Genomic DNA, 12,787 nt, shown 5'->3' with positions numbered 1-12,787 from the left:
TGAATCCAGCTGCCTGGGCTCAATCCTGACTTCCAGTGTGGTCTGTATGCAGATTGTATGTTCTCCCTTTGACTGCATTGGTTTCCTTTGAGGTGCTGTGGTTTCCTCCCACATTCCAAAGACATACAAGTTGGTAGTTTAATTGGCCACTATATATTACCCCCATGTCAGTGAATGGTAGAGTTGATGGGAAAGTGAGGAGAATAGTTTACAGGGTAAATTAGTGAAGGAATGGTAATGCTCCGTCAGCTAGCATGGACTCAGTGAGCTGAATGGTCTCCTGTGTCAAATGGAAATATCTTGTTCAAGGAAATGCTTCAATTTTTTCTTGTTTAGTTATCAAAATTATGCTTACCTAGTGACAGGTTGAAATCTAAAATTCAATAAACTCACAATAAAAACAGAACTGGCTAGAAACAATCAACAGGTCAGGCAGAGCATCTGAATAAAAAAAAAGTCTTGTCTGGACGGCTGAATATTTCTGGAATCTACAGTACTGGTTTTATTTCATATTTTCAGCATCTGTAGTTTCTTTTTTGATTTTCAGTTAACTTATCATAAAGTCTGTCTGGAACAGATTTCATGCCATGCATTGTTGTCCACATCAAAATAATTGTTGGTTAAAAAGGTAGAGATTTCAACAATGAACTAAGTCAGAAACAGGAGGAAATACTCTTGTTCTCCTTTGCAGCTGAACTGTAAGTCACACCATGGTGAAGTCGTCATTTTCTTCTTCCAGTCACCTAATGCTAAGTCTGTAGAGTGCTCTTGATAAATGGAGGAACCTTTCCACAAAATGGGATGTTTATCCAATATTGACACAGCAAAGTTAGTAATTTATTCCATTACACAGTACAGTTAATTAAGCTTCCTGGAAAATCAAAAATCACACCTTTTAAATAAGAAAGCCCAAAATATTCCTCAGAGTTTCCGCTGCACTTCTGGCAGAACAGGAGGAATTCTGATGAACTTCCAGAAAAGATTCTCCACATTGTTGGATTGCAGCTCCCATACAATATACGTACATAACTATCTTTCTTCTTACACAAATTTGCCTCTAGAATGAAATAATTCCTCTTAATATTGTTCTCCCCTGCAGGATGGAAGATTGCTCCCTCAGTGTTGTGTATTGAAATTGGGTATTGCCACAAAGGATGGGGGTCAGAAGGGGACACAAAGTGGTAGGTCACATCATTATTATTCAGTAGAATTCTAGTAGTCTCTCACATGGAATTTGCTTTAACTCTGTTGAATAATTGATTGCCTCACTCTAACAAGATCAGGTGGTAACAACTGCAAATGACCAACATCCCATTCCAAAGCAAAATGTGTTCAATATACAGTTGCAAATAACATTTATTTTTAACAACTGTGAACATGCAAACAAGTATCTTTTACTCTCACTGCATATCAAATATTAGAAATGATTTGCCTTCATTCTTATCATTGGCATGACTTTTTCACCTATTATATAACCACATAGTAGAAGTTTTCATTCAATAACCTTTCAATGGATTTTTATTGAATTCTGTCTGATTTTCCTCAACTGACAAACACACCAATTTACTGCAACTGTTATCAGATGCTGGGTTTTAAACTAACATGACCTTGTTCTTTCAAAATCTCTATAACCTGTTGCGTTCTAAAATAATATTTTTACACTTCATTTTCAGTAACATGATAGAAAATACTTTCAGCCGATCCTTTTGATCTCAAAGATACTGGTATAATTCACCCAATTGTGGGGTTGTCACTGTAAAGGAAGATGATGGTTTCACAGCTCAAAGAAGGGCAATTAAAGAAGCTTATAGAATGGATGTTGTGTGAATCTTGTCAGCCAAAGTTCCCATCATACTTTAATGTACCATGACATTTACTGCATGTCATGACAACAACTGCAACTACTCCTCCATCACCAGATATTCTCTGCGAGTTCCTACAGAAGGTTTCCCACATTGCAGCAACAACTATACTGCAAAAGGATTTCATTGACGGTAAAGCTCTACAAGAGATATCAAGATTCTGAACGGCACTGCGCCAGGGCAAAATATTTTTAAAAATTCAAACCAAAGGCCCTTCCAGGCATGTAATAAAAACGATTGGTATGCAAGACAAGTTTTTCACTGTACCTCGGTACAAATGACAATAATAAACCAATACCAATAATATTGATCATGTTAACTCCATGGCTTACTGACAAAAGTTATACAGGAGCCCAAACCATTTCTGTGACTTTAAACATTCTACTGAGGGTGTTTGCAAGAAAGCAGCAGATAGAGATGGCTCAAGTCACACGATGACAAATATGAAAATTCTCCCTTTGACTGTAAAAGAAAATTAAAAATCAAACTTTATTGTTTAAGCTATTTTCATCCTTGTTTCAGAGAAACATGATGCACCTGCATTTCAAAAATCACATTTCACATCGCTTTCAGGATATCCCAGAGCCAAAGGAGTTATTTTGAAGGAAAACACTGTAGGAAATAAGCGCAGAGCATTCATGCACAGGAAGCGAAAAAACAGAAGTATGAGTAACAAAGTAATTCCTCACAGAAGGAAATTGAAATCTTACCATTTTCTATTGTGAATTTCCCATGGAAAATGTACAAGTTATAAACTGTAACTGAGAATCCCACAACATCACAAACCACAAAAACCTTACTTATTTAAAGTGATTGTTCCTGGCTTTCAATTGAGTTATGTGCTATTGAATACAAAAGTACTTTTTAAATATTTTCACCCAAGCCTCAGGGCAGCAGAGTATTGGTATTGGTTTATTATTGTCACTTGTACCAAGGTACAGTGAAAAACTTGTCTTGCATATGGATTGTACAGGTCAATTCATTACACAGTGCAGTTACATTGAGTTAGTACAGAGTGCATTGATGTAGTACAGGTAAAAACAATAACAGTACAGAGTAAAGTGTCACAGCTACAGAGGAAGTGCAACAAGGTAGATTGTGAGGTCAGAGTCCATCTCATCGTATAAGGGAACCGTTCAATAGACTTATCACAGTGAGATAGAAGCTGTCCTTGAGCCTGGTGGTACTTGCCCTCAGGTTCCTGTATCTTCTACCTGATGGGAGAGGAGAGAAGAGAGAATGACCTGGGTGGGTGGGGTCTTTGATTATGCTGGCTGCTTTGCCAAGGCAGCGAGAGGTAAAGACAAAGTCCAAGGAGGGAAGGCTGGTTTCCGAGCTTGTGGAGCTGCTGCCTTACAGCTCCAATGACCCAGGTTTGATTCTGACCTCTGGTGCTGTCCGTAAGGAGTTTGCACTCTCTCTCTGCGACCACATGGGTTTATATAGCTATGTGTAAAAGGCTAAGTGTTGAAAGAGGTTAAAATTCTATCTTGTGGTAGATTGCTAATGATTTTCAACACTATATATGCAATCTGTTTGCTGGTAATCTGTTTACAATCTATGGCATTAAGAAAGAATGTACCACTGGTGATACTTAGTATGTAAGGATACGTGTGCTGGCAGTTAGTAACTGCACATATATGGTGCCAATAACAAATTGCAATGTACATCAAACAGAACAACCTCACAGGATAACACAAGGACCTTTTGTTAAAGAGTTGCTATAATCCACACAATTTGCTATAAACTAGAAGCTAATTTCAAGAACATTCAGTTTCTGGTTGTTTACTCCTGATAGTTTACAAATCTCTGCACCATGGCTTTGAGAAAGAGCTTAGTGGCATGTAAAGTAAAGAAAACATTTTCTTCATTAACTGGACTTTCATCAATGGCTCAGCACCAGCCATGCAACAATGGACCATACCAGTGTCACATCTGAAACTACTTCTATGTAGGTTCAGTGGATGATCCAAGGTTGGCCTCAAACTCTTGCCAAAGGAGCGCAGGAAAATAATCGGCCAGATTTACCACCTTTGATCAGCATCCAGGCAGGCGAGATCAAGACCTGGTTGTAGTTGACTAACTCATGCACATACACTGCCAAGTCTCATTTCAAGTGTGCTTAAGTGAATGAAAAGCCACAGCTATCCACAGAGCAAACAATCCAGTGTAAGGATAGAGACAGAACATAACAGGAACAGGTGTAAGCCGACAGGCTCCTCAAGCCTGTTCTGCCGTTCAGTATGAACATGGCTGATCTATGTTGGTCTCAACTCCTTTTCTGTGCCAGTCCCCCATAACCCTCAATTCCTCACTCTTTCAAATAGTTCTCTATCTCCCACTTAAATACATCTATTGATCTGACCTCCATCACCCAGACACACGACCCTCAAAGGGAAGAAGTTTCTATCCACCTCAGTTTTAAATGACCAGCCCCTTATTTAGCTATGTCCCCTTGTTGGTAAGTCTCCCATTCATGAAGATATCTTAACTTCTACACTGTCAAGCCTCTGTAGGATCTTATATGTTTGAATAACGTCACCCCTCATTCTTCTAAACTCCAAGGAATACAAACCCAAACTGCCTAGCCTCTCTTTATGGGGCAACCCTATCATCCTAGGAACTAGCCTGATGACTCTTTTTGATTGCCTCCAATGTTTCTATATCCTTTTTTAGATAAAGGGACCAAAATTGCACGCAGCATTCCAAGTGTGGCCTGTTACAAACTGTTACAAAGCCTCCCTATTATTTAACATTATAACATTGTACACTTCACAATGAAGGCCAACATACCATTTGCCTTCTTAACTACTTGTTGGACCTGCCTGCTCACTTTCTATGATTCATGTACTAGCACACCTAGATCCCTCTGAATTTCACTCATTTGAAGTCTCTCTCTATTTAGATAATAATTTGCCTTTTGATTCCTCTTATCAAAGTGCATAACTTCACACCGCCATATTAAACTCTATTTGACAGGTTTCTGCTTAATCACTGTGATGGATATTCACTACCCAGGCCCAGCAGACCTATTGCTAACCTCAGCTGTTTGGCAAATCACTGTCCAGGGATTAAGGTGCTTATCAGTAGAAGGAACAGATATCAAGTATTAATGTGCCTACCATCAGAGGAAAACAGTCCAAGGATTAAAGTGGCTGCTGTTAAGTAATTCAAATTCCTAACCAGTACTTTTTGCTCATCCTGTTCATCTAACCAGGAGAAAACAACATCACTTACAGATGAAGCTTTACTAGGTGACTAATCAAAAAAGGATATAACTATTAGAAAGCAATAAGGGTGGGGAGGAGTTACAGAGATGAAGACATAGAATCCACTTCTCATCCTCGACCCAAGAAGGATCTCTTCCCAGAGCCTTCTTTCTGCGACAGATGACTTATTTGTCTGCAAGTCATTGGTACGTTTTTCCAGTTTGTAAGAATTGCACTGGTGTTTGGAAATCCTTTGTAGAATTAATCTCTGTTAGAATTTACTCCTTAAGATAAAGGTGCTCCATTTAAAATAAAATATTGGTGTTTAATCGGCTTCATTAGCTGGAAATAGCTCCTCCATGGTTGGGGGGGTGGACCCACTGCTCGAAATAGTGATTCTTGACAGCTAAAACCCCTTCAAAAAAAAAAGACCAAAGTAGTTAAGTAAATTAGTCTTTGAACTATAGGTTGATACAGTATAATGTTCCTAAAGTGAGGGTACTGATAGACACCTATAACTGATAAGACTTAAGGTCTTGATTTAAGTTTAGTACTCTAGAATGTACTCAATATCATCAGATCCCTATCTATATCTATGTGCAGAATCACAGAGTCCCCATCACAATACACCTTCCCACCTATTTTCATATCATTGGCAAACTAGGAAATCTTACATTTTGTTCCCTCCTCCAGGTCATTAATGTGAATAGAAAATTGAGGGTCAAGGACCGATCACTGGGCTGGTCCACAAGCTACATCCCTCCAGCCAGAAAGGGACAAATTTATTCCAATTCTTTATTTTCTATATGACAACCAGTTTTTAGTCTATGCTAACATGCTTCCTCCACACCTTGGGCTCTTAATTTATGCACCAGTCTCTTGTGTCACCTAATCAAATGCCTTTTGGAAATCTGTATACACTACATCAACAGGTTGCCCTCTATCAACTCTCCCTGATACATCCTCAAACGAATTCAAGCAAATTTGTCAAACATGACTTATCTTTCACAAAACCATGTTGACTAGGTTTGATTATATTCAGCTTTCCTATATGGATTAGTTATTTCCTTTGAATCATTGACTCTAGCATCTTGCCAACAATAGATGTTAAAGTAACTGGCCTCAAGGGAGTTACATTGGCTATTTCCAATTTTCTGATACCCTCATCCAAAGAAATCCTCATAAAGCAAGCCAACAGTTTAAAGATGTCTCAAAACCCAAATAAACAAAAGTAATTGAGAATTATCCAACCAATCAGATGTTAATTTTAAAAAGATATTAAATGTTATAATGCAAAAAGATTTTAAATAGCGAATAGACATGTCAAAAAAAACTTAAGTGTTCATGACCAAAATATACAATAGATTCTGACATGTTAATCCAATATTCTTCAGGGTCTTTTATAAATCTGATGACAACCCAGCACATCATACATTTTGCCCACCTTTGAGTACACAGAACAAAAAGTATCTATTGAATAATCATAGATTTGTACCCAAAAAATGATAGGGAAATAAATAAATATTCTCAAGACTTGGTAGTATTAATATGTGCTTGACATTTTCTGTAGGTATCCACTTAAGTTCTACATCTAATGCCCCAAGTTGTTTTAATAAACGCACATCTTATATCTGCTCCGATCTTCTTGTCACTAGACAAGCACCATTCCAGAAATAAGTTAACTTATGAAATCAGGGTGAACATATCTTGTTTGGAGAAAAAATGTTATCTATGGGTTCTTTCTGAAATGACAATCCTGCCCCCATGCACATCGTGTCCCACAACAATTGTTCTGCATGACATCAAGACTTAAAATGCTTCCACTATGGTATAGTATTTTACCGAAGGATTTTTTTTACATTTACTGTAGTAATAGCTGAACCTGCAAATATTAGAAGAAATGAAACATTCAATTACCACTTTAAATTAATTTATTTTGTTAAACCTGTCACATTCTTCACACAAGTGTGTCAAATTCCTGCTTTGTTACATAAAGGAGATTGCATGGGCAGAAAGAGGTGGCATTGTTAGAAAAAGACAATATTTTGTGGAGTTGCAAAATTTAAGGGATTTATCATTACTTAATCTTCGAATGGACAGTTGGCAGCATTCTTATGCTATGGTTACAAATTATGGTTCAACAAATACATGTTTAAACAGGTAGTTTGTCTTATTACATCAAATTTCTCTTGTAATGAGTCCCGATATAACTTATTTTCAAAGTGCACTCACAAAATCACTGCATACCTAAAAACATGACACAATCACTGAAGTCTGCCAACCATTGCATTTTTCCATAGACCATTTGCCAACGATAATGTAAAGTGGCAAGAGCTCAAATTTGCATACATCCACAATAAATATTTTTTGAAAGGACTGAGGGTCACTTGTGGCCTGCCACCTATGCACCTCAGCTGAAATGCTCTGGGATTCCATTAACAACCTGTTTGATTCTGCAGTGTACTGATTTTCAGGTTTCTTGCCTAATTTTCAGGCATTCCAGCAAGTGGAAATTTAGAGGGCAGGAAGTAAAGGGGGTCCTACTAAAGAATCAATGACCTTACAGACATTTTCCCCCTTCTAGAAACAATAGTTAGCCTCAAATTTAAAACTTCTTGGACTGGTATGATTGAAATCAGCAGCTTAGTCCATGGCCAGCTCGAGTACAAACCTGCATTTTATTACTTTGTTCTGTATCATGCCGAATCATCCTAAACAAAAATTAATGATTAGCACCCACCCTGCTCCTCCCTGCAGCCTGATCTGGAATGTATTACAAGATGGTAACAACTTGGAATTAACATGACGATGTTGTTATCTTGCATTGTTTGGCAGCCTCTAAATTGTTTAATTCAGTATTCTAGGTCTTACTCCAAATCCACTGACTTCATCCCGAGTGTAGAGAGTGAGAACCTGCTGCTATACTGCCCACTCATATCATTGTAGAAGAGAAGCTGGCAAAGATACACACAAATTCTCAAATGTATGCAGCAAGCTGTGCTTACTGACCCGACTGCTGGTGTGTTTTATTTTTAAGCTGGTGAAAGAAACTATCTCTCTTAGTTGTTTTAGTCAGTATCAAGTAGAATGACAGTCTAGAAGTCAGTTTGATTTCATTGACGTTTAGTAAATCATTGAAGTTTAATGACACCTACCCCCCACAAACCTCCCCAGCCCCACTACCACACTTCAGATCCCCCTCTCTCCTCATTGTAACAGTGAGATAACCTTGTCCTACGGCAGTGTGAGGGAGACAAGCCCAATCTGTCATCAGAGTAACCCAACCCCAGCTGGCTGACCTGGCAGAAGTAATCAGCCAGCAGTGTATTCTTCCAGAGTAAGCAGCATTCATGGACAGTACTAAGGGTCAGGTCCTATTACAATAGTTGTAATTTACCTCACAGGATAGATGAGGAAGGATACATCAAGCAGCGTGTTTCTATGGGACTACAGTGACAAAGGACCTTCCAACATCTAGTAAATAGTGATCAATTTATTTTTCAGGTACAAGAGCATGTTCAGCACAGTGTAATACTACTATTCCAAGACCAAAGCAATGTAAAGGTATTTTTACCTTGAGAAGTCAACACTAGGTGCACTGTTCTCCAGCTATCCAGAGCCCAATAACTTCAGGACAACCTAGATTTTGTTCATATTACACACCCTGTTTTCTGACTATCTGAATGTATTCATCTACTATTTACTTCTGTCCAAACCTCAAGGCTACCTTAAAAATAGGCCTTGATTTTTGCCAAATATTAATCACCTAGAGTACATTACGAGGTGCAGCAACCTGAATTCATGTCTCCATTTTAGTGTTGTTCTCCCAGGACCTCCATTTTGTTATTAAAGTGCCTGTTACCACTTCTAGAAAACAGCTTTGTGGTATATATCTGGTACCCATTCCAATAAACAGGCACCATACCTTCTGAAAAAGTCCATCAAATATCTGCTGCTGTCCATCTGTGTCTACTGATACCTTGAGGGCATTTAGAAATAAAAATATTAAAACTTCTATACAGAATCTATGCATTTCATTCTATACCTTTGGCATTGGCGATAGAGGTATAATAGAAAACTCCTTCAAAGAATTGGGTTTTGTATGGTTTTAAGTTGGCCATTAATGAAAATAAAACCTTCTGGGCACGTGTTGCTCAATGTATCCCCTAGCCCCTTAAAATACTGCATATTGCAAATGTTCTGTCACAAAGACCCTTGATAAAATACAAAAATCCCTTAAGCATGGTTTCTTGTAATCATAAGAACAACATGCTCTGTTGGGTTCAATCGTAGCAAGTTTCAATTATCATCCAACCAAATGCTATTTTTGTTTTTTTTTGTATTTGAGGGTTGATTTCCTGCGATGACACAACAATAAGAATAAAAATAAGGGTCAAAAAGGTTTATTTTGCAACAGACTCCTTTGTTTGTTTTGCACATTTTAGGGGAAAGGAACAAACGGACTTGTGTGGGAGGAACAATCGAGCAAAAAAAAGAACATGAACAGAAAGGATCCTGATCAGTTGCACTTTGGCAGTAAAGCACTGTACTCAACAATTCTACAGTCACATGCCATCAATATAATAGAATACTTTCTTTAAAAAAATGATAAATTATCAATTTATTCATTTAACCAGACAACAAAAAGAACTATATATGTATTCATAGAGCAACATATATAACAATTTTAAACCCAAAGATCAAGTATTTCCGGTGAACAATTGAATGCTTTGCACCTTTGCCAACACCTGATGATAAAAAACTCCCTTAAAATCACCATGTGATTCACATCTCACCAGCTTTTTGCCGTTAGTAGCAAAGTGAACGAGTTACATGGATGTATGTGAGGGATGCCTGTGTCAGTAGATCAATGTTTTGTCAGTGGAAGGGTATGTGTGTTTGGCTATGTCTGTGTATAGGGGATGCTAGAGTACTTTGCATGAATGCATGTGTTGGAGTGGGCGAGACTGCAATGTGTGTGAATGTAAAGACATGTCTGGATGAGTGTTTTTATGTGGGTGTATGCAGAGGTGTGTATTGGTGTTAAGGTACCTCTGAGCATCTGTGGGTGGGTGTATGGGGGAGGTTGTGTAACTAGGTCTGTTAGTGTAGAGGGGTGCGAATGTGTGTGGGTGTGCAAGAGAGAAGGTTCCTCGCAAAACCCTCGGCCTCAAATGTCCTTCCCCTGCCAACGCCCCACTGTCAGATCTGGACTTAAGCATGTTCAGAAACCAAACAGGTTGGGGGTTTGCCCTCCGCCTCTCTTGGGTGTGGACTGGATGGGGTGATTTACTGCATCACTTCAGTCCTTTTGTTCAGAGCCGGAGTTTGGTCACAAAAGACTTGCTAAAGTCCTTGACTTCCTCGGGCGTTTGGACCTTCTGGTAGCCCAGCCAATCCATGGCCTGTTGACAGTATTCCTCCACCTGTTTGATCTGCGAGTAGGTCAGTTGGGTCCTCCAAGCGTTGGCCGCCTGCGTGGCGTTCCTTGAGGAGACGCTGAAGGGCTTCTTGTTGTTGTAGCTGGAACCCATGGTCATGTTGAGGACGAACCTCTCGAGGTCCTGACTGAGGGACAGGTTGACGAAGTGGTACATGTCCTTCAGGTACCTGATGGGCTCCTCCACCAGGTCTTCGTAGCGCACCACCCGATAGTTGTCCTTGAGCCAGCCAGGCGGCTCCCTGGCCATCTGCACCGTCCGCACCATGCTGTTGCAGATCACCTCCAGCGCGTTGAGGGCGTGGTAATCCACCGCGTCCCGCCGGCTCCTCTGGTAGCCGTCGTACACCTTGAGGCGCCGTCCCTTCGGATCCTTGCTCCTCATAACCTGGAGGCTCTCCCGGATCAGCCCGTTCCTGGACTTGATGCGGGAGCTGGCCACGGCCCTGGGGTCCCGCACCAGGTGAATCACCTTCAGGTCGATGGAGGGGTCCCTCATCAGAGGCGCCAGCACGCTGAGGTCGAAGATGCGGACGCCCTTGATCACGATGGCGCTGTACTTCTGGCACTCGCCCGCCAGGGAGTCCAGATGTTGCGGCGGGCACTCGTTCTTGCAGACGTGCTCGTCAATGAGGCCCACTCGCTCCTTCCTGTAGGCTTGGCAGAGCGGGTAGGAGCAGACCACCTTGTTGCGGGGCGCCCCGAAGATCCCCATGCTGGTGACATTGTTGCCCCCGTTGTAGAGCTGGTAGATGGAGAGGTCGCAGCGGTAGAGGTGGCTCAACATGTCCCGGGCCGCCCCCTGCAACGTGAGCGCGTCACCCGGGTACAGCTTCTGCCAGATGTGCCACATGGGCTCGTAGAGGAAGAAGACATCGGGGTTCTGGTTGAAGAGCTCGCCCACGAAGGACGAGCCGGATCGCCATGTTGTGAACACGTAGACATGCTGCCGCTTGGCGGACGCGTTGTGCGGCGCCGCGGCTGGCTGGTGCTCCACCGTGTAGCGAAGCGGGTAGGGCACATACTTCACCTGGCTGCACTCCTTAGCCCCCTTGTAGTCTGTGAAATGTAGCATTGTGAGCACCACCAGCAGGATGTAGCCTAGCACCAAGAAAACTGCCTTCCTGCGCAGCACCTTCATCGTCCTTGTTTTTTTGTGTAGGGGGAAAAATTTAAAAAAAACAGAATCACTCACTGTAGCATCGTGGGCGCCGCTTTTCAACCTCTTCCGTTCCCTGGAACCAGAAGCTCTAACAGAACCAGAACCCCGGCCATGGGAGTGGGGTTGGGGAGGACTTGTCCTGCTTCCTTCTCCCGCTATCTCCTCACATCACCAGCTGTCAACTTTTCTCCCTTTCAATTCCGCTTCTCCCTTTTCGTTGATGCACACACACACCCTCCTCCTCTCTCCCCTCCGACAGGGAGAGAGGTTAGTCCCTCCGCATTGCACACCGTCTCCTCGGCTCCGTGCGAGCTAAGCCCAGGCGGGCTTCTTCCTGTTTTTGTCACGCATCTGTGTCTGAATTGTGTGCGTGCCCCCTGCGTCCGATCTCTTCACCAACTCTTACCTCGGATTTTTTTTCTTCTCTCCCTTCTGGAGGATCCTAGTGAATCCTGCGCCCAACTCCCGACTTGTCCCCCTCTCTCACTTCCACAGGACACCCTCCGGCGGCAGCCTCCCTCCTAGTCCATGGAGCCTTTTAGCGCGTCGAGACGGCGGTCTGATACTCTCGATTTCATGGTGAATCGGGGCAGAATTATCTCCCCCACATTATCTTTTCACTACACGTGTAATGCTTATTTTTAATATATAAAAGGGGCAGCGAGAGAGAGAGAGAGAGAGGATTGCGTCTTCCGCCCACCGCCTCTCGGTACAGACTTCTTCACTCTGACGCTGCTCGGCTCCGCTCTCTTGTAGCCGCGGTCTAGAGAGCAGAGTCCCCGCCCCGAGCTGGGGGTAACGTCGATTGGGTCCGAGGTGGGCGGCTTCTGGGGCCCGTTATCTGGACGCGCTCCCTCCAGGCGCAGGAAGGAGCGCGGCGGGACGTGGGCTGGACGTGGTGGTGGGCTTAGGGGTTGCGGGAGGGACAACCGAAGAGGGCGGGGAGATGGTGGCGGCGGGGGGGGGGGGGCTGAAGCTGTGAAGGGTTTGTGGGGGGAGGGGGAAGCGTTGATAGTTGGGGAAATGGGGGACCAGGGTTGCACTGATTCTGTGTGCATGGGCATTAATGATGGGGGACTGGAAAGGGGGAAGATGGTGAGAAGCTGGAGTTGTG

The 12,787-nt window shown here is 42.2% G+C and overlaps 1 protein-coding gene across 1 annotated transcript; it reads right to left on the bottom strand.

The window, feature by feature from the left end:
• Positions 1 to 6,984: 6,984 nt before the first annotated feature.
• On the bottom strand, positions 6,985 to 11,708 carry chst2b (carbohydrate (N-acetylglucosamine-6-O) sulfotransferase 2b). Its single transcript, XM_052018987.1, has one exon. It carries the CDS (start codon positions 11,650 to 11,652, stop codon positions 10,387 to 10,389), a length of 1,266 nt encoding a protein of 421 aa, XP_051874947.1. The 5' UTR covers positions 11,653 to 11,708; the 3' UTR covers positions 6,985 to 10,386.
• Positions 11,709 to 12,787: the final 1,079 nt, after the last annotated feature.

Source organism: Pristis pectinata, chromosome 6, assembly GCF_009764475.1.
Source record: "Pristis pectinata isolate sPriPec2 chromosome 6, sPriPec2.1.pri, whole genome shotgun sequence".
NCBI lineage: Eukaryota > Metazoa > Chordata > Chondrichthyes > Rhinopristiformes > Pristidae > Pristis > Pristis pectinata.
Note: the sequence above shows the minus strand (reverse complement) of the source record. Positions and strands in the feature narration are given on the sequence as shown.